Source organism: Phascolarctos cinereus, unplaced genomic scaffold (assembly GCF_003287225.1).
Source record: "Phascolarctos cinereus isolate Bilbo 61053 unplaced genomic scaffold, phaCin_HiC Scaffold_4;HRSCAF=312, whole genome shotgun sequence".
In the NCBI taxonomy this organism is placed as follows: Eukaryota; Metazoa; Chordata; class Mammalia; order Diprotodontia; family Phascolarctidae; genus Phascolarctos; species Phascolarctos cinereus.
In genome coordinates this window covers 657109185-657132378 of record NW_027555847.1, presented here as the reverse complement: position 1 = coordinate 657132378, position 23194 = coordinate 657109185, and the positions used below count along the sequence as shown (strand labels likewise).

General features: G+C 37.0%; 1 protein-coding gene across 2 annotated transcripts in view; it reads left to right on the top strand.

Moving 5' to 3' along the window:
• PBX4 (PBX homeobox 4) overlaps positions 1-23194 on the top strand; it is a 64704-nt gene that overhangs the window by 1387 nt on the left and 40123 nt on the right. For both annotated transcript variants that reach the window (XR_002326261.2, XM_020995256.2), the window contains exon 2: positions 7459-7532. Coding sequence is in view for 1 of the 2 variants with exons in the window: in XM_020995256.2 (XP_020850915.1) it covers positions 7459-7532 (74 nt within the window). In the remaining variant the exon portion in view is untranslated. The remainder of the gene's footprint in view (positions 1-7458; positions 7533-23194) is intronic.

The following is a 23194-nucleotide window of genomic DNA, read 5'->3' as shown; positions in this document are numbered from 1 at the left end:
GGGACATTAAGTAAACCACAGCGGGAGGGAAATGGAATGTCCTCCATTTAAAGTTTAAAATGAGGTGAGGGAAAGATTCCTCCTTCCTCTTCCATCTGGATTGACAATTAGTTTTTAATACCCTTTATAATTGTTACAGTATTCCTCCCGAATGTTTATAAAACGGTTCCTTTTGGCAGTGGAGGCAAACACTTTCCAAATGGATGACCTGTCAGAAATCTAAACATGTGCACTTTAACTGTGGCCCAGAATGTATTGTTCTATTTTAGATCCAGTTCACATCAAAGCTGATGTTTTCCTAGTAGGTTAAAGAATCGTACTAAAGAAATATCATCTAAGGAGGGTGACTAAGTTAGTTTTAATACTTTAGTTAAATCTTGGTGTCCATAAGGCACTTTTTTTCATAATTTTTTTCTGGCTTGGACTCTTGCTAACTGATAATAATGATAACTTTTTTAAGGTTTCCAAAGTGCCTTTCTGTTGTAGGACTTTCCCCCCTCCTACTAATTCTTTTCGGTACAGGGGGCCATTTTTATCAGTAAATCAGATAAAGCTCATTTTCAACATTCTTTTCTGAAAAACTTTTTTGTCAAATGTGTCTGAATATTCAGTGTGTAATACATAGTCTTATTTATAGGAGTAAATTTAAAATAAGTTAGCCTAATCAATAGGTAACATTGAATCTGAGCATCCTAGAGCTGTTCGTGCTGGATTTAAATTGGACTGACACTGGTGACTGAAACCAACAAATGACTTCAGGTAGGCACTAGTTTGCTGAAGTAGCCTTTTAGAGCTAGACACTACAACAGTGTTGACATAGTTAAAGAGCAGGGATCCTTGGTGACGGTTTGTGAAATTTCCAGCTGAAGAGTGAGGACTATAAATGAAAATTGAAGAGTACTGGGGAAGCCTAACGGAAAAAGAAGTAGGGAGAAGCAGCATCATGTTGGAGTTCAGGGACTGCACTGGGGGTTTCTGGAATCTCCAAATCCTGTCTTCTCAGCAGTATGGTATTATAGAATCATTGTGCTTACCTTACAGTGCCTGCCCACGTTGAATCTGGCTCAGGAGCATTCTGTCAGTTCTAAATTGCCTCTGTTCCTGTCTGTGTGGGTGCTGAATTAATAACTGTTAGAGAGTGCTGCCAGATCTGGGGTTTATTCATTCACTTAGTCTTTCATTCAGAAAACAGAATTATAATGGAAAGAAAGCTGACATGGACTAGGAAGATTTGGGTTTGGATCCCACCTCTCATACTTACTGGCTGTGAGATTGTGGACAAGTCATTTGACTTTGACACGAGTCTTTGACCCGTGATGTCTTCATTTGTAAAGTGGGATCATAATACCTGCAGTAGCTATTTTACAGGGATGTTGGAAAGCCCAAATGAGAGAATATATTAAGTACTTTGCAAACCTTAATGCACTGAGGCAGCTGTGGTGAAGTGGATGGAGTGCCAGGCCTGATGCTGAGTTCAAATGCAGCCTCAGATACTTCCTAGCTGTGTAATTCTAGGCAAGTCACTTTACCTCTTTCTGCTTCATTTTCCTCAACTGTAAAAAGGTAGATAACAGCACATGTCTCCCGGGATTGTTGTGAGCATCAAAGGAGATAATATCTGTAAACATAATGTCGTAAATGTCAAGGATTGGTCTAATCAAAATGTTTCGCGAAAGTTTAAAAAGGAGAGATTTCTTTCACCTAGGGTGAGGATAGAGATCAGGAAAAGCCTCAGGTAAGAAGTGGCACTTGAGTGGAACATTGTAGACAAAGAAATATTTGTGCAGACAAGGTTAGGGTGAGGCCAGAGAATGCATTCCAGGCATTGTAGGTAATATGAACCAAGGTACAGAGATGGGAAACTATAGCACAGTAATGGGGATGGAAAGTCGGCCAATGTTTATCCAGTTGAAAAGCTTTGAATAATGGTACTCAGTAGTATTACTGTTTGCATAGAATGGATTGCTTAATTCTTTAATGTGAAAAATGAAAGACTTTTTGATAATGTGATCTTCTTGTAGACTTAATGAACATTAAACTAATCACAAGGGTCCATATTGATATTATTTCCCATCATTTGTTAGAAGTATTGTGGCTTTCTTTCCTGGTGAATGGCAGATTCATTGAATACAAATAATAAAACAATTTTGGACTTACTGCTGGTGACCAAGATGTTGAATTTGTGACCTGTTTGATGTTTTTAATGATTTTAAATTCGAGTAAATCAGCCTTCTGTGGGTCTAAGATAGCTTCTTATACTAGTAGTTTTAACTATAAGTCTATACGATATCATTGCAGTGGCTAGTACGACCTCAAACTACTTCTGAGCAATTTTAAAGAGAGTTATAGGGTGAAAAAAGCTTTATGAAGTGCATTCATATGTGTGTATATATGTATATATATTAATGTATATATGTATACACATATGTAAATAGATGTGAGCATATCAAATGATTTCTGATATTAAATGTATTTTTGTATGTATTATATGTATTTGGAATGCAAAATTTGATAGAGTTTATGTTCCAGAAAGTGAAAGACATTTAGCGTTCATATGTTTTTTAAAGCAAATTAATTAAACTTGCTGATGTCTCTTTGAAGACTTTCACTTTTTCTTTATAAGTTTGAAGGTAAAGTTTTCCTGATTTTTTTTTCTTTTTGATTGGTCCTTGTCATAAAAGTTCTGTTAGTATTTGTAGTTTAAGTAATAAGCATTTACTGGGCTCACCACATTTTAGGAAGGACATTAATAAACTGATATGTATCAAAAGGAGGGTGATAAGGATGACCACAGGGCATAGAAGTCTCAGGGCCAACACTATCATTTTCTTCAAATGTCTAAGAGTTGTCTTGAAGCAAAATTTTATTTAATTATGCCTGTCCCAAAAGGACAGAACTAGGACAAATGAATAGAAATTATAGGGAGGCAGATTTTGACTCAATGTTAGAAGACACTTCCAGACACTTAGAACTGTCCCCAAAAAAGAGTGTACTACATTGGGAAATAGAAAATTCCCTGTCCATGAAGATCTTAAAAAAGAGACTGTCTAGAATGTCAGGGATTCCAGTTTCAGGTGGGAGTTTACTAGATGACTACTAAGACTGTGGTTCTGCTCTTTTGTTTGCCCACATATTTAATTCCTAATCTTTTAAAATCTGGATTCAATTATAATTTGTAAATTAGAAATATTAAATAAATGTAAAGAAAGATATATTTTTAAAATATTCTTAGAGTCAGTACCCAAATGATTTGTGTGCATATTTGTATTTATTTGTAGAAGATCATAGGATTTAGAGCTGAATTGGGCCATAAAGGTCTGTGGAAGTGTGAAATTTTGAAAAATACAAATAGTAACTTATAGCAACCAAGAAAAGAATGCTGGACTTAGTACCCAGGTTCATATCCTGGCTCTGCTACTTCTTATCTTTGTGATTTTGGGTGAATCACTTAACCTTCCTTCTGGGCCTCAGTTTCCTCATTTTTGAAACAAAGAGGTTGGAGCTGATGACTTCTCATGCCCTTTCTAGTTCTAAATCTATGATCCTGTGATAGACTTCTGTATTGGGTTATTTACATTGATTCTCCTGTTCAGACATTGAATTTGGGAGTAGGGATGGGGAGCCTGATTAGGTGTGGACTCTGGCTTGAGTACGGTATCGTGTTCTTAGTAGGAACATAATAAATATTTGTTGAATTTATCAGTTGCCTGCATTACTAAGGACTCCTTAGGTCCAACCAGTCTGTTAAAGACTTAAGGGAGGACAATAGCAGGCACTAGGCTTTAGCTGTCAGCTGTCTTTGTTCTCAGGCTGTTTGCTGGGTTTAGATATTGATCGTCCATGATGTTTCCGATAACCCCTACCATGGCCCCAGCATGATTTGAACTGTCCTTGGAAGAAACATGTCCACAGTGATCCTGGTAATTCTCTTCAGTTAAAAACTTTTTAAAAAGTGTTTTGAGGTATTGTTTTAAATCTAGATTCTTAGCAACAACACTTTTAAGGTAGTGTTGAATTAATTAGGAATATAAACAAGATTCATTTTGCTTCTGAAAAGACATGTAAATGAACAGGTTCATTCATACAGATATAGGCAGTCCATAATATATGTATATATACAGATATATATAGATATATATATATCTATATATATATCTGTATATACACACACACACACATAGATATACATAATGCTTTAAAGAAGATGTTAAACTACAACCCCCCAAATTGTTGTACTTTTTGTCTTCTCTAAAGACTGTGTCCAGTATTGGAACAATGCCAGATGATAAGAACCAAGAACTACTTTTCTCTAATTCACTTTCTTGATATAAAGAGAGTTTTAATTAAATGGGTAGCACAGTGACTCTTCTAAATCACTTCTCTGAAGGTGCTTCTCTCCTTACATTTCTCTTTGGAGTGTCCCTTCAGCAATTACATTTTCTGTACTGTATTCTAGTATTTGGCACTTGTTTGCTTTGCTTTGTAAGTAGGATTTTCTGTATCTCTGTGAGTATTCTTCCTCCCCAGATTTAAGCTTCTTGAGTTTAGGGGTCATGTTTTCCACTTCTTTTGGTCCCTTCTCCTCCAGTTTAGTGCTTTTTCTATAATAGGTATTTGTTGAAAGTTGCTGCTGCCTCCTGTAAAAGGCCACACATATCTAGAAATGAGGGTGGAACATTTCATTGAAATATTTTGTAAGATTGTGTATCTTCTTGATAGAGTTGTTGCCCATAATATGCAGCTATATAGAGAGATGTTTGTCTTCACAAATTAAATTCCCAAAACCTCTTTTTTGTGTGTGTGCTGGGGAGGGGAAAGTAGAGTCCAAGCTAAAAATTAAAATATAAAGCTTGTGGAAGCCAGAATTTGATCTTAATTTTTACATTTGGAGAATAAAATATATACATGTTTTTGGCAGTTTTTTTATACTTTAAATTGTGTATTTAAAGTGAAACATGCTGATCTTTTTACCCACTTAGAAGGACCTGGGGAGGAGTCTGACCATAGTTAGTTGGAACTTTGTCATAAAGGTCTATAGAATATTATTCTAGAGAATGGTTCTTTGTTAAGAATTTTTCATACTATCATAAAACTATGAGTGAACTTAGAGATTTTCGGACCTAAACTCTTTATTTTAGAAAGGAGAAAAATAAGGAATGCCTAGAAGAATTAAGCGCTTTGCCCAAGGTTACAGTTAGTGGCCATACAACTGGACTAGGTCCCAGGTGTCCTGACTTCCAGTTTCATCTGTTTTCTATTTCATCAAGTTGTTGACAACAGTGGCAAGATTTTTTTCTTATCCTGGTCCATGATATCAGTGGTATAGGTAAAGCCCAGTAAGGAACTTCCATCTGTCTATGCAAATGGGTGCCTGCTTTGCAACTTACAGATAGTCCTAAAGAGTTGCTTGGGAGCATTGAAAGTTCCGTTGCCTTGCACAGGTTCACTGAGATTAGGACTTTAACTCAGGTCTTCCAGACTTCAAGGCCGATTCTCCATCTACTGCATCATGCTGCCTCTCATACAATATTTTTAAGAGGGAAATTTATAATATACTAGTGGATATTTCACATCCTTGTAGCCTCCCCTCCTCTTCTCACATCTTCTCAAGTAGTAAGGAGCAATTTTTTTGTTTTGTTTTGTTTTAAACCAATGATAACTTACTTTCCCTCTGCTGGAGTTCTGTTTCAATTTCAAATGAACATTGTGGGCTTATGGTCATATTGGGTTCCAGAAGGCAATGTCAATGCAATACCTTATGGTCCTAACAAGATAGAAGGGCTTGAGTAGAAGCCCCATGGACTTCCCTGGCTAAGTTTGGAGAGGATTGGCACCAGAAGGTTGGCCACTGGGATTAAGAAATTTTTGACCACAACAAATCATGAAATGGCCTACTGTGACATGAAGGGGGGCGTTGCAGTCTGGGTTGCTGAAAGGGGTAACCAAACCAATGAAATCATGGAAGATTCTTCAAGTATTGGAATTAACTTCCCTTCAGTTAGGCTGCTGAGGTTGTTAGCCTCAGAAACTCATCTGAAGAGAACTGAACAACTGTTCTCATTCTGCCATGTTAAAGAGAACACATAATAACTGCCTATGCTACTTCAACAGCAATTGGTAACAATTTACCCAGTTTCTTCTACTTCTGTTCCTATTTTAGCTGTAAAATATTTAGCTGCCAAAAAGATTAAATTTATGAGTAAGTACATAGTAAATACTAGCAAAGCTTGAAACAAACCATTAGTTTCACCTAATGAGAAAACATTTTAACATTAGAAATGTAAACTACATTAAAGGTTGACATAGTTTCCATTTCAATATTTGTGAGCATTACTTGCTATCATAGCATAGCAATAAAGAACACTAGGCTCAGAATCTTGTGGTGCACTGCCTGCCTGTCACTGGACTTCTCGGGCTTTCCTTATCTGCAAAATGATGTTAATAATATTTTGGATTCTTTCTCAGAGGCATTCAGGTAAAAACTTCATTCTGTTTGCTGTAGTTGTTGGATAGAGAATCCTTTCTCAGGTGCGATGATGCTAGATGACTTCTAAGGTTCCCTTCTAACTTTGAGATTTTGAAACACTTGTACTGCCTACTTCACATGATTGTTGTGGGGAAGGTCAGCTGTAAACTTTAAAACATTGTAGGAAAATGAGTTATAACACTTCAAGCACTTCAGAAGTGCTTAAAATATAGTTGAATACGCCTGGCCATATTGTAGTACTGGGCCACAACAGTGTTCAGAATGGAACTCTACTAACAGTGCTCCAGGAAAAGCAGGGAAGAAGGACTCTGGGCTTCCTGAGCAGCAGGAAGAAGGGTGAAATCATCCTGAGTTACCTCAGCAGTGGTCCTGGAAAGGGAAGCCTGGCCTCTGCATAGATGACATTTCTATCAGTCTGGGGTAGCAAACATAGATGACATTTCCATCAGTCTGGGGTAGCAAAGGAGACTAGGATCATTTATAGTTAAAGAATGTAATTATTTAATATTTAATTCTTTTTAATATTTAATAATACATATAAATATTTAATATAATTAATTTGATTGTTTAACATTTAATAATAATAAATATATATCTATAGAATATTAGAGTTTGATAAGTAAGGTCAGGACTATAGGAAGCTATAAAAGTGAGTGAACCAGTTTTGATTGGTTTTGTGTCTCCCCTCTTTGCCTCCCAGCCCTCCTCCCCACCCCACCCCACCCCCTGCCCCACTAGGTGCTGTTTGCTTTCTTCATATGCAGAGTCCAACATATATTTATTTTGAATATATTTTGTATATACTCATGTAAGTTGTATCCCTCAGTTGATGTAAGCTTCTTGGAGGCAGGGGCTTTCATTTTTTGTATTTGTATCCCCAGTGCCTAGCCATAATAGACACTTAATAAATGTTTGATTGACTGATTTTGGACCTGATGACTATCTTTTCTATTTCTCAACTTTCTTTTCAGAAAACATGCTTTGAATTGCCACCGAATGAAGCCTGCTCTTTTCAGTGTGCTCTGTGAGATCAAGGAAAAGACAGGTAAGTTATTCTCTGGGGGGGAAATTGTCTAGTATGCTCCTATTGGGCTTGAAGAACACTACTTTTACTTGATCTTTAGCTTCTGGCCAAGTCTTAAAACTTATTTTTTTAGCGTGTCATACCTTTGGTGGTGAATTATTTTTTATGGCTTATCTGTAACAGATTCGATTTATGTACAACCTTGATATAATGGTGATTAGTACCACTTTGTTCTGACGCAAAACAAAGAGAGAAAAAAGTATCATTACTTGAGAAAGAAGTATTATTCCGGTTATATTCCAAAGATCAGCTTCAGATCTAGGATTGTAGCAGGAGATGTTGGGCAATCAGCCAGTTAACAAGCATTTATTAAGTGCCTGCTGTGTACCAGGACCCTTTGCTAAGTGCTGGTTCTAAAAGAAAAGGCCAGAACATGCCTTGATCTCAGGGAGAGGCAACATGTAAAGAGCTGAGTACCTACAAGCTAGATACAAAGTATATACACAAAATAGATGGAAAGTAAGGAGAACACTAGAAAGCCCTGGAGAGGAGGTAGAACTTGAACCAGGTCTTGAAGGAAATTAAGGAACACAAGAAGCAGAGGGGCCGATGGTAGAGGCATGTTATTAATAAATAGCAGGATGGCTTTGATGTTTTGGAAGGGGAATTATTATGGAACTAAAAACTAGAGATAACTCTGGTATAATGGAAAGAGCCCTGGAGATAGATTAGTCTTGACTGCATCACTTAAACTGTCTATGTAAGTTTATCACTACCTCTCTGTTTTTCAGTTTCCTCATCTGTAAAATAGGAATAATATTGCTTACCTACACTGTCTGCTGAAGGGGATTGTCATGGGGATGAAATGACAGGATGAATGTGAAGCGCTGTTTAAACTATAGAGCCCTGTGTAGAAGTCAGTTACTGTGTTTATAATTAGATTATGTATGGCTGAAGCAAACTCTGATTTTAATTAGAAAAACAAGTCAGAGGGGAGAGAGGGAGGAAGAGAATTTGGAACTCAAAATTTAAAAAAAAATGTTAAAAATTGTTTTTACATGTAATTGTGGAAAAACAAAAGCTAAATAATTTTTTTAAAAAACTAAAAAAATAGAATAACAACCATCTAGGAGAGAAAACACAAGATCAAATCAAGGTACAATGAAAATTGACAGTAAAGATTGTTGACTTGATTTCTTAAACAGAATTGGTCTTTCTGGGATGAATTAGCTTGAAAGTAGGATGTAGCTTATGATTGGATTATGTACCTTGAATAAAATTGTTTTGCTTTTGGAAGGTAGTAGAAATAGCAGGAATGAATTACATATTCTCACTATTGTTAAAAAAATAATACAACTTGGAGCTTGCATTTGAGTTTCACATGGTAATTGAGAAACATTGTATTTTGATACTTTTTTCATAAAAAAATAAATTGCTGCCTTTTTTATTTGTTCCCAAAATAAGACCTTTATTCTTCCTTAGGCTGCCATCAGTGGGTTGAAAATTAGCTTACTCTATTAAGTAGATTGTACAAGTGATCTTATTATATGAGTCCAAATGCATCAGGAGAGCGTAACATTCACTTTCACCTTTACTTTAAAAGCATATACATATATAGATTGTGTGTGTGTATGTGTGTGTGTGTGTGCGCGCGTGCATATATGTGTGTATGTTTGGGCACGTGCGTGATACATTTTGATTATCTTTGGTGTGCTTCTAACCAGTCGGCATACTTGATTTTTAAAGTCTTTGTAGCTTGCTTACACTGAATTTCTTTTGATCTTATAGATTTGTGAATGTCTGATGACCTGTCTATTCCTTATTTAAATTATGGGGAGCAGATGTTATAGCTTCCAGCAAACAAAAGCCTGGACCTATTGTAGCAGAAGGGTTAGACTCTCTTTGTGACCTAGTCACACAAGCTTCTTTTTCTACCAGTGAATTGGTTTAAGAAATAATTGTCCCTCAAATCCCTCCCTCATACTTCCTTTGTTGTCCCTTCAGCTTTCTGCATAATAGATTGGCTAAGCTATGTTCCTACTTTGAATAGTTAGTTTGAAAAAAAGTATATGACATTTCTATTGCCTGAGAATCTGAAAACGAGAAGATATTTTATTTAAAGTTGCACAGTACACACATATCTATGATTTAATATATGTCATCCTAAAGCAGTTGTCAAAATTTATTCCCTTTTCCATCACTTGATGACTTTTTAACCATTATAAAATAAAGTAATGTAATTATCATATAACTTCTTTTTCTTCAGAATCTAATCTAGGAGATAGAGCTTTTGGGCGTAGAAATGTCTCTATGAGATTATGTGGACTTGTGTTTAAAGGATCTGTCTATTCAGCTTTAGTTCATTGGTTCCTCTACCTGGATCTTTGTTTCTCCTAGTTTCTAGATTGTTGGTTCTTAGAGGGCAGTGACTAGTGCATGTCCTTTTAATTTGTTTTGTGTAATTCTAAGTGTAGTGCATGAACTTGTGGCTACTTAAATGCTTTTGATGGTAACCTTTTGGGCAGAATATTGATTGTAAAGTTCTACATTGTTGTTAAATTTAGGAGATTCAACAGCAGGAGGATAATTTGTAGAGTATATTGTACAATGTCAAGTGCAGATTAAGGTGACATCATACAAAATAATCCTTGCCCTTATGTAGCTGGTTATGTGAAGAAGCACTTTAATAATTGTTACATTTATAAAGACAGCATATACAATGTAACTAGAACTTTTTATGAATTCTAAAAACTGGTTTCTAATTTTTCACTTTGTTGATTATTCATTTATTGGAATAGTCAGGTTAAGAGTAATTTAATCCAAGACATTTCTTTTTTCATTTTTATTTTTTAATTATTAATTAACTTATATTTAGTTTTCAGCATTCACTTCCATAAGATTTTGAGTTCTAAATTTTCTCCTCCTCCTCCCCTCTCTTCTCCCCAAGACAGCATGCAATCTGATATAGGCTCTACCTATACGTTCATATTAAACATATTTTCACATTAGTCATATTGTAAAGAAGAATTAGAGCCAATGGGAGGAACCATGAGAAAGAAGAAACAAAAAAAAAAAGAGAGAGAGCAAATAGCATTCTTTGATCTGCATTCAGACTCCGCAGTTCTTTTTCTGGATGTGGATAGCATTTTCCATCTTTTGGAATTGTCTTAGATCCTTGCATTGCTGAGAAGAACTAAGTCTATCATAGTTAATTATCACACAGTGTTGCTGTTACTGTGTATAATGTTCTCCTGGTTCTGCTTACTTCACTTAGCATTAGTTCATAAGTCTTTCCAGGTTTTTTCCTGAAGTCTACCTGCTCACCATTTCTTATGGAACAATAGTATTTCATTACATTCATGTACCACAACTTGTTCAGCTAGTCCTTAATTGATGGGCATCCCCTCAATTTCCCATTCTTTGCCACCACAAAAAGAGCTGCTATAAATGTTTTTGTACATGTGGGTCCTTTTTCCATTTTTATGATCTCTTTGGAATACAGACCCAGAAGTGCTATTGCTGGATCAAAGAGTATGCACATTTTTATAGCTCTTTGGGCATAGTTCCAAATTGCTCTCCAAAATGGTTGGATCATTTCACAACTCCACCAACAATGCATTAGTGTTCCAGTTTTCCCACATCTTCTCCAGCATTTATCATTTTCTTGTTTTGTCATCTTGGCCAATCTGATAGGTGTGATGTAGTACCTCAGAGTTGTTTTGATTTGTAGTTCTCTAATCAATAATGATTTAGAATATTTTTTCATATAACTGTAGATGGCTTTAATTTCTTCATCTGAAAACTGCCTGTTCATATCCTTTGACCATTTATCAATTGGGGAATGACTTGTATTCTTAGAAATTTGACTAAATTCTCTATATATTTTAGAAATGAGGCCTTTACCAGAGAGACTGGTTGTAAAAATTCTTTCCCAATTTTCTGCCTTCCTTCTAATCTTAGTTGCATTGGCTTTGTTTGTGCAAAAACTTTTCAATTTAATGTAATCAAAGTTATCCATTTTGCTTTTCGTATTGTTCTGTATCTCCTGTTTGGTCATGAATTCTTCTGTTTTCCATAAATCTGATACATAAACTATTCCTTGCTCTCCCAGTTTGCTTACAGTATCAGCCTTTATATCTAATTCATGAACCCGTTTTGACTTTATTTTGGTATATGGTGTGAGATTTTGAGCAATGCCTAGTTTCTGCCATAGTGTTTTCCTAGCAGTTTTTTTCAAAGAGTGGGTTGTTATCCCAGAAGCTGGGGTCTTTGAGTTTGTCAAATAATAGACTACTATAGTCATTGATTACTGTGTGTTGCATACTTAACCTATTCCACTGATCTACCGCTCTATTTCTTAGCCAGTACCAAGCAGTTTTGATGATTGCTGCTTTATAATACAATTTAAGATCTGGAATCCATTACAGTCTTGTATAGATAATCAGATATTACAGTGTTTTTTGCTTGTGTGTGTGTGTGTGTGTGTGTGTGTGTGAGAGAGAGAGAGAGAGAGAGAGAGAGAGAGAGAGAGAGAGACAGAGAGAGAGAGCGAGCTCTAGTGCACTAACTTGTGAGTGTTCTAAGGACCAAAGAGAGCATTCCAAACTTAGATGTGCCTTTAGTATGGTAGCGACCTTTTTTTGCTGATATTCATCTACCTCCAAGCTAAACTCTTTCTTCACTTCTGGCTGATACCCCATTTCTTCTTTCACTTGGTAAGTGCTTATTAAATGACAAATCTTTTTGTGGTAAAGAAGTAGAGGGCATTATATATGCCTATAGGAATTTGTTGGGTTTACTTTCTGTTGGGGAAGAAATAACATGCACCCATCTGAGTAAATGCAAACTATTTATAAAGTAAATACAAAGTAATGAGGAGGGGGGAGTCCCTGGTAGTTTGGGGTTTCCAGAACCTTCCTCATATAGAAGGTGGCCCTTGAGCTGAGCTTTTAAGGAAGCTAGGAATTAAGGGGCAGAGGTGAAGAGGGAGTACATTTCAGGTGGGGGGAAAGCTGTACAAAGACACTAAAAGGCTAGATAGAATGTTGAGTTCTGAAAACAGGAAATAGGCCAATTTAGCTGGAATGTAAAATGCAGGAAGAGGAGTAACATGTCTGGACAGGTAGGACGGAGCATATGAACCTCTTCCAAGAAGCCTTTACTGACTCATTCCAGCTCATGCTCTTCTATTTGGTTTGTGTTGCTTCAGGCTTAGCTATCGTACTTGAAATACATTTCAAGTACTTGCTTTTGTCTTCTAGCACAGTGCTGAACTTGCTGTGCATTTAATCAATCAGAAGTCATTTTAAGGACTATCCTCCAAGGCTTTACTTTGCCAGGATTGTGCTTGTGCCAAGCAAATCCTTAATTGTGCTGTGGTAGCACAAAACAAAACAAAACAAACCCTGTTTCAAAGGAATTACTATAAATAATTTATAACATAATGGAACACCTCATTTCTTGTTGACCACAATTCACTGTTCTTCTATGAGTAGTGTGCTAGCTTAAGTAGGTCGATCTAGATTTGGTTTTTATTTTATTACAGAACTTTGGTGGTATAAAATCAATTACCCTCCCTTCCCATCCACTGTGTCATGTTGTTTCACGTACAAAATTGTGATCTCTAGTGTAGTAGCACTAAATAAACTATCTGGTTTGTTTGCATTTTGAGATGCAGATGGACCTTTTCCTAGTTTTTTCTCAATCCTTATGTTTCTTGCCCTCTCTGCAGCCTTTGACACTCTTGATCATCCTCTTCTCCCTCTAGGTTTTCATAACACTGCTTTCTCTTGGTTCTCCCCTTACTTGTCAGATCACTTCTCATTTTCTTTTGATGTATTTTTATCTAGGACACACCTGCTAGGTATTCTCCAAGGCTCTGTGCTGGGCCTTTTTCTTTTTTCCCTCTATACTTTTGGTGATCTCATAAGCTTTCATTTCAATTATTCAATTGATTCAAATGATTCAGTTGTCATTTCTTTTTTTTTTCTTTTCTTTTTTTTTTAGGCAATTGGGGTTAAGTGACTTGCCCAGGGTCACACAGCTAGTAAGTGTCAAGTGTTTGGTCTGAGGTCAGATTTGAACTCAGGTCCTCCCAACTTCAGGGCCAGTGCTCTCTCCACTGTGCTACCTAGCTGCCCCTGTCATTTCTATACAGATAATTCTCAGGTCTGTTTCAGCCTTAACTTCTCTCCTGACTTCCAGGATCCCTTTTGGACATCTCAAACTGGATATACCGTAGATATCTTAAACTCAACGTGATCAAAACGAAACTTACCATTTTTTTCTTTGAAACCCTCCCCTCTTCTGAACTTCCCTATTATTATTTTTTTCCTGAATAGTATTTTATTTTTTCCAATTACATGTAAAGATAGTTTTCAACATTCATTTTTGTAAAATTTTGAGTTCCAAATTTTTCTCCCTCCTTCCCTTCCCCCTTCCCCAAGACAGCAAGCAATCTGCTATAGGTTATACATGTACAGTCATGTTAAACATATTTCCACATTAGTCATGTTGTGAAAGAAAAATCAGAACAAAAGGGAAAAACCATGAGAAAGGAAAAAAAATTTAAAAAAGTGAAAATAGTATGCTTTGATCTGCATTCAGACTCCATAGTTCTTTCTCTGGATATGGTTAGCATTTTCCATCATGTGTCTTTTGGAATTGTCTTGGATCATTGTATTGCTGAGAAGAGCTAAGTCTGTCATAGATAATTTTTGCACAATGTTGCTGTTACTGTACACACTGTTCTGGCTCTGCTCACTTCACTCAGCATCAGTTCATGTTTTTCCTGAAGTCTGCCTGCTCATCATTTCTTATAGCACAATAGTATTCCATTACATTCATATACCACAACTTATTCAGCCATTCCTCAATTCATGGGCATCCCCTCAATTTCCAATTCTTTGCCATCACAAAAAGAGCTGGTATAAATATTTCTGTACATGTGGACTTTTCCCTTTTTTTATTATTTCTTTGCTTCCCTATTATTTTTGAGGGCATCATCATCTTCCCAATCACACAAGCTCACAATTTGTGTCATCCTCTGTACTCCACTATCTCACACTCCCTATCCAATCTGTTGCCAGTTGGTTGATTTTACCTTTGAAATATTTCTTGTGTATATCCTCTTCTCTCTTCTGACACTGCTACCACTCTGGTGTAGATCTTTATCATCTCAGCCCTTTTGGTTGTCTGGCTGCCTCAAATTTTCCCCCACTCAAGTTCATCCTTCACTTAGCTATGAATGATCTTCCTTTAAAAATTTTTTTTTTTAATTTCAATTCTAAAGTGAGTTGGGGAGAGGGCAGGTAGTGCTGAAATGATTAAATAGACCTTAAACTATATTATAAGGTGAGAGCATTGTTGAAATGTAAAATGGATAATTTCAGTTATTTTAAATTAAAATTTTCTTGTATAAATAAAATCATTGTAACCAAGAATAGAAGGAACACAGAAAATTGGGAAAAAACTTTTCTAGACAATCTTTCAGACAGGATGTGATTTGATTGTATTAGAATACTACTGTGGTATAGGAGATATTGAGTTGGTTGATTTGGAAAAACATGGAAGGACTTTAACTAAACTGTGAAGGAAAATGCTATCCACCTCCTGAGAAAAAGATGACAATTGGCAATATACATAGTACAATCTTACATATATGTGTATGAGTGTATATATGTGTATATTTATAGGTATATATATATATATCATTTAATTATAGCCTTCTCTAGGGTGTGAGGGAGGGAGAAAAAAATAAAGTAAATAGTGCAGAACAGAGAACAAAAGAAAACCTAGAAGGAAGCAAAGAAAAGCTGGGTAGCTTTGAAACCAATATGTAGTATTTATTATGTAGATTTTCTTGAAATGGGAATTTATTGTTTTATGTTGAATCCTCTCTTGTGTTCTGCTATGCACATGGAAATATTCTTTTTTTTATTTTCTCATTTTGTGTTAAAAGTTTGAAATGAATAAAAACTTATTAAAAAATAGTAAATTTTAAATTCTGAATTATCTTCCTTTCTCCTCCTTCTCCCCCACCCATTGGCAAGGCAAGGAAAACAACCCTCCTTGCAAATATATAAAATCAAGCAGAACAAATTCCCACATTGGCCATGTTCAAAAATAGAAAAAGAAATAATGAAAACATGCTTCATTCTGTACTCTGAGTCCATTCAGCTCTGTCTGGAGATGGGTAGCATATTTTTCATCATGAGTCCTTTGGAATTGTAGTTAGTTATTGTGTTGGTCAAAGTTACTAAGTCTTTCAAAGTTGATTTTCTTTACAATATTGCGGTCCAAGGATGCTGTATGTTCTGTGGAATATGATTTTCTCCTGTTAGCCTCCAGCTTTACCCTAGCCTTGCCTATATTTAAAAGCCGCTTTTGTGTCTCTAGGAACATCTTAAATAGCAAGTAAGTCCATTGTCCAAGCCCAGCACGTGACATTGTGCTCCTTGCCCAACTTACTAAGGTCTCTGCAGGAATTTCACATGCTGCGCATTGTGTCTATGGCTAGCAATGAAAGATATCCAGAAGGTATGAGATCAGGGCAGATTGTTGAGCTTGATCATAGCCCCACATTGCTTCAGGTCTAAAGTAACTTCAGTGCTACAACAGGAACAGGTTACAGACTTATACCTACAAGGAGAAAGGGCTCCAGAACATGCTACTTTCCAAGGTGGAGCTCTCCATTCATAACTTATTTAATTGACCATTTCTACTCTGATCTTATACAGAGTATTTGATTAAATCAAGTCTTAGTTTTTTTAACTAACTTCAGTTTCTTTAAAAAGACATACTGTGTACTCTCAATATACCAGAGACTAAAGTTTATTATGCTGTACCCTCTCTGTCCTTCATGCCAATTTCATCATCAGTTTAAAACATTTACAGATGGTAATTAAATCCATGAGAGCTGATAAGATCAAGTGAAATAGTGTAGAGGGGAAAGAAGAGAATTCAGGTCAAAGCCCTGAGGCACATCTATGCTTAGAGGGTGTGATCTGGAAGAAGAACCAGAAAAGAAGGCTGAGAAAGAGCGGTCAGGTAGGAGAACCAGGAGAGAGTGGTGTTCTGAAAACCTAGAGAGAAGAGAGTATTCAGGAGTGATCAAGTGTCAAAGGCTGCAGACAGGTCAAGGAGAATGAGAATTGGGGGGGGGGAAGGCCTTTGGATTTGGCAACTAAGAGATCATAATAACTTTGGAGAGAGCAGTTTCAATGGAATGATATGGTTGGAAGCCGGATACTGGCCCATGGTTACATAGCTAATAAATACCAGAAAGTGGCAGGATTTGAACTGAACTTTTCTTGAATTCAAATCCTTCTCTCTTTCTCCTCTATGCTATTCTATCAGATTTCAGAAAATATCTGCTGTGGGATACTGAGGTCATCTTGGCCTAGCAGGGATGAGAAGCTCTCCTGAGTAAAATTCTGAAGCCACAAACAGAAATTATTAACAGAGGGGAGAAAATATGGATGTATAGGAAAGTTGGTCACCAACTTAAATTTTTAAAAGCCACGTATAAAAGAGAGAAGAAGCAAGAAAATTCCAGGTAACTGAGGCTGAATGCAAAAGCATTCTTTTGAACAGTCTTATAAGAAGAGTATCAGGAGTACGAAAGTTCATTGTGAACTGAGACTGGGGGAGGAATGTCAAGGACGATATTGGGAAAAGCAAGAGAATAAAAAGGGGGTAGGACTAATGAGTAAAACAACGATAACAAATAAAAATAGTTCCCTTGCTCACAAAGCTCCTCATTTTTACGTCACAGTCATTTTTGAGTATCTATCCCTTATTTCTCCAATAATTAAATACTCCCTTGTAACAGAGAAGAACTGGTATAGTTACTGCATTTGAGAATATATGTACCAGTTTTCCTCCATTGCACCCTACCTCTTTATCAGAAGGAAGCATTTTTCATTATCTGTTCTCCAAGATCAAAATTGGTGGTTATAATTACCCAGCTATCACTTTCTCTTTCATGTTCTTTTCATTTACATTATTGTGGTCACTGTGTCTATTCTTCTGGTTTTGCCTTTTCGTTTCTTGTAAGAAATCACATTTGTCGTTTTTTTATAGCAGCTGATATTTATTTAATGCTTTAAAAGGTATGCTTAATATTTTTACATTCATTTCCTTGTTTGCTGTTATGGGAAGCTTTAGGGGTTAGTAAAAGTGATTTGCAATTTCTGAACATAATATAGCCCGCTTTCCTTCTCCCCCTCCTTTTTGACTCTGGGCCTTGCTCATTGTCTGTCTGTACTGCCTGTCCCAAATAGACATGCCTGATGGTCAAACTCTGTAGAGTATCCATTCAGATGCATATTAAAAGTTTGGATAATCACTGTTTCACTTGCTTTTGGTCCTTTCTGTGTGGATGAACAGGCCAAACTCCTTTGAGTTGATAACAGATCTCTTGAAGGAGGTTCTAAATTGCCTTCTGGTTTGATGCAACCAACATGATAAGATTTCTAAACAGGAACATTTGAGGAACTTGCCATCCACTGAGCATCCTTCCTTGATCTGAGTCTGTGCTGTATCTCTTTCATCAAAGTGGCAAATACTCTCAACAAACAAAATCTTCCTGTTCTATGCTTCATCTAAGATTTATTGTTTTTTATTAATTTATTTTAGTTTTCAACATTCACTTCCACAAGATTTCGAGTTCCAAGTTTTCTCCCCATCTTGTCCCTCCGCCTACCCCAAGATGCCGTGCATTCTGAATACCACTTCCCCTAATCTTCGCTCCCTTCTATTCCCCCTCCCCCGCCCTTCTCTTATCCCCTTCCCTTTCAATTTTCCTATAGGACAGGATAGATTTCTATACCCCTTTACCTGTATATCTTATTTCCCAGTTGCATGTGAAAACAATTTTTAACATTTGTTTTTAAAACTTTGGGTTCCAAATTTTCTCCCTTCTTCCCTCCCCACCCACCCTCATTGAGAAGGCAAGCAACTCGATACTAGTTATACATGTGTAGTCATGCAAAACACTTCCATAGTAGTCATGTTGTGAAAAACTACATATAGTTCCCTTAATCCTATCCTACCCCCCATTCATTCTATACTCTCTTTTGACCCTGTTCCTCCTTAGAAGTGTTTGCTTCTGATTACCACCTCCCCCAATCTACCCTCCTCTCTGTCATCCCCCTGCTCTCTTGTCCCCTTCTCCCCTATTTTCCTGTGGGGTAAGATAGATTTCCATACCCAATTGAGTATGTATGTTGTTCCCTCCTTAAGCCAAATCTGATGTGAGTAAGATTCACTCATTCCCTTTCATCTTCTGTTTCCCCTCCATTGTAAAAGCCTTTTCTTACCTGTTTTATGTGAGATGATTTACCCCATTTTACCTCTCCCTTTCTCCTTCCAGTGTAATCCTCTCTCACCCCTTAATTTTATTCTCCAGATATCACCCCTTCACCTTCAACTCACCCTATGCCCTGTGTTTATCTATCTATACATATACATACATATAATTTTTTTCCCTCCAACTACCCTAATACTGACAAAGGTCTCATGAGTTACAAATATCATCTTTCCATGCAGAAGTATAAACAGTTCAACCTTAATAAGTCTTTTATGATTTCTCTTTCCTGTTTACCTCTTCATGTTTCTCTTGAGTCTTGCATTTGAAAGTCAAATTTTCTATTTAGCTCTGGTCTTTTCAGCAAGAATGCTTGAAAATCCTCTATTTCACTGAATGTCCACTTTTTTCCCCTGAAGGATTATACTCCGTTTTGCTGGGTAGGTGATTCATGGCTGTAATCTTATCTCGTTTGCCCTCTGGAATATTATATTCCATGCCCCGTGTCCCTTAGTGTAGAAACTGCTAAATCTTGTGTTATCCTGATTGTGTTTCCACAATACTTGAATTGTTTCATTCTGGCTGCTTGCAATAATTCCTCCTTGACCTGGGAACTCTGAAATTTGGCTACAATATTCCTAGGAGTTTTCTTTTGGGGATCTCTTTCATGAGGTGATCAGTGGATTCTTTCAATTTCTATTTTACCCTCTGGTTCTAAAATACCAGGGCAGTTTTCCTTGATAATTTCTTGAAAGGTGATGTCTAGGCTCTTTTTCTGATTATGGCTTTCAGATAATCCAATAATTTTTAAATTATCTCTCTTGGATCTATTTTCCAGGTCAGTTGTTTTTCCAGTGAGATATTTCACATTATTTTCTATTTTTTCATTCTTTGGTTTTGTTTTACAATGTCTTGATTTCTCATAAAGTCACTAGTTTCTAATTGCTCCATTCTAATTTTTAAGGAAGTATTTTCTTCAGTGAGCATTTGGACTTCCTTTTCTCTTTGGCCAATTCTGCTTTTTAAGGCATTCTTCTCCTCGTTGGCTTTTTGGACCTCTGTTGCCATTTGGGTTAGGCTTTTTTTAAGGTGTTATTTTCTTCAGTATATTTTTGGGTCTCCTTTAGCCAGCTGTTGACTGGTTTTTCATTATTTTCTTGCATCACTCTCATTTCTCTTCCCAGTTTTTCCTCTACTTATCTTACTTGCTTCTCAGAATCCTTTTTGAGCTCTTCCATGGCCTGGGACCAATTCATATTTTTCTTGGAGGCTTTGGAAGTAGGGGCTTTGACTTTGTCATCTTCTTCTGGTTGTATGTTTTGATCTTCTTTGTTACCAAAGAAAGATTCTATGATTTGACTTGCTTTGCACAGTTTGCTTATGATCCCAGCCAGTTACTTGAGTTGTAAACTCTTTGTTAAGGTAGAGGTCTGCTTCCAGTGTGGAGAACGTGCTGTCCCAAGCTTTGGGGGTTATGTGCAGCTGTTTTCAAAGATACTTCTAGGGACCTATAAATTTTCAGTTTTTCCAAGGTGGTATGATCAAGAATGAGGTGTTTACTCCTTTCCTGACCTGTGCTGTGGTCTGTGAGTGACTACAAGCAATCTTTTCTGCCTTGGAACTGTGAGGAGGATTCCCTCTCTACCGCCACTACAAGCTCTACCACACCAGCACGCCTCCTCACTCCAGGACCGCCACCCAGAACTGTGACCCAGATCCAAGCATGGACAAAGCAAGAGAATCCTGCCTCAGCGTCAGTAGAGAGATCCCTGCAATCTCCCTCTGATCAGCTATTCAATTTCCCCTCAGTCTGTGGGCCAAAAGCTCAGGAAGCAGCTTCCGCCTTCTGTGCTAGGGCCTGGGGTTGGAACCAAGCTTCTCTCTTACCAGGTTCACAGACTTTTCCTACTGACCTTCTAAGTTGTCTTTGGTTGAGAAATCTGGAAACTGCTACAGCTGCCTGTGATTCAGTCCACTGGGGCCTGCTCCAGGTTCCTATGCCTTCGGGCCCAAACTGAACTGCATTCTTCTCCCGACCCAGCGTGATAGACCTTTCCAGTCAAACATCCAGGTTGTCTTGGGCTGGAAATTTGTTTCACTCTTTTTGTGGGTTCTGTTGCTTTAGAATTTGTTTGGAACCATTTTAACAGGTATTTGGAGGGGTTTGGGGGAGAGCTCAAGCAAGTCACTGCTTTTACTCTGCCATCTTGGCTCCACCTCTCTGTCATTTCTTACAAGACTATTAAAGGGATAGTTTATAAACATTTAAAAAGTAAGCAGCAATCACTTAAGCATAGCTTTGTCAAGAACAGGTCATGCCAAAACCAACCAAACTGTGCATACCCTTTAATCCAGCAATACCACTACAGGATCTATGTCCCAGAGATAATTTAAAAAAAAAGGTGAAAAGGACCTACATATGCAAAAATATTTATAGCAGCCCTTTTTGTGGTGGTAAAATGTTGGAAATTGAGGTGATATCCATCACTTGGGGAATGGCTGAACAAGCTGTGGAATATGAATGTAATGGAATATTATTGTGCAACAAGAAATGATGAACAGGCAGATTTCAGAAAAACCCAGAAAAACTGGCATGAACTGATGCAAAGTGAAATGAGCAGAACCAGGAAAACATTGTACCCAGTATCAGCAACATTGTGTGATGATCAGCTATGAATGACTCAGCTCTTCTCAGCAACACAATGATCCAAGACAAGTACAAAGGACTCAGGAAGGAAAATGCTGTCGATATCCAGATAAAGAACTGATGGACTCTGAATGCAGATCAAAGCATGTTTTTTTCATTTATTTGATCTGTTTTCTTCTTTCACAACTGTGACTAATATGGAAATATTTTTACGTGATAGCACACGTATAAACTATATCAAACTGCCTTTCATTTTCAGAAGAGGGGAGGGAAGGGAGGAAGGGACATGTACCTGGGGAGAAAAAATAAAATAGTATTAAAAAAAAAGAACTGGTCATACTAGACTAACCTCATTTCCTTTTTTGAGAGAGTTTCTGAAGACTGATAGGTTACTAGACTGGTAGAACAGAGGAGCACCATAGAGATAGTCTACCTGAATTTCAGCAAAGCGTTTCATGTAGTCTTTTATGTTATTTATGTAGACAACATGGAGGGATGTGGACTGGATTAGATGGAAATAATTAGGTGGCTTGGGAACTATTTAAATGACTAGAACCAGAATCATTACTAACAGATGGATGTCAACTTGGAGGGATGTCTGTAGTAGAGACAACAATCTATCCTTGGCCCTTAGCCATTCAGCCTTTTTTATTAATTACTTGTGTAAAGACCTGAAGAGACAGCATGACATAGTGGAAAGAGATCTGGCCTTGAAGTCAAGAAGATCTGGAATCAAGTCCTTCTTCTGACATATATGGGCTGTGTGACCATAGACAGGTCACTTAACCTCTCAGTGCCCCAAGCAGTTCTTTAAGATCCCATAAGTTGTGGAGAAGGTCACTGATCTGAATTGGTAGAAGTTAGTCATTATGAGCTAAAACTCCCATGCTGATGAAATCACATGTCTAGTAAACAAACAAAAAATGAAGCATACTTATCAAATTTACAGAAGACAAAAAGCTGTGTGCATGCACATTCATTCAGCTATTGGGGAGTTTTAGTGTTCCAGAAAGTGGGAAATACAGGTATCTTATGGCAGACCAATAAGCTCATGTACTTTAACTGAAAGATAATGTTCAGAAGGAAGGATATGATTGCTGACATTAAACATTTGTCTTTTAAAGTCTTTCATATGGAAGGAAATATTAAAGCTGTTCTTGGCTCTGCAAGGCAAGACTAGGAGCTTTGGGTAGAATAAACAGAAAAACAGTTTTAGGCTTAATATAAAGAAGGGGAGAGGCAAAAGATTGAAAGGTAGAGGATAGTGAGTGAGAGGTCAGCAATCATAACTCTAGAAGTAGAAGTGATCTCAGAAGCCATCTGCTCCAACCCTCTCATTTTACAGATGAAGAAATTGGGACCCAGCCAAGGTTAAGTAACCTTGCTTATAATCACACAGGTGAGCATCAGAGGCAGACTTTTAACTTAGGTCCACTTACTCTTTTCAAGTTACCACATTGTGAAGTGGACAAACAAAAGTCAGGAAAATGCTGTTTGACATTAGGCTGTATCAGCTTGGGCATTATTGATATAGTAGTAAAAAATAGAGTTCTGATGCAAAGTTCTGATTCTTCTGACAGGAAACTTATTTCCTTACAGTTTTTCTGTGTTGCCTTTTAGTTAAAATTGTAATATTCCTAAGCTAATCTATAAATTTCGCTATTCATACATTTATAAGTTCTTATTTTGCAATGTAAGGATAGTACTTCCTGAAGCTTTGACCTGGCT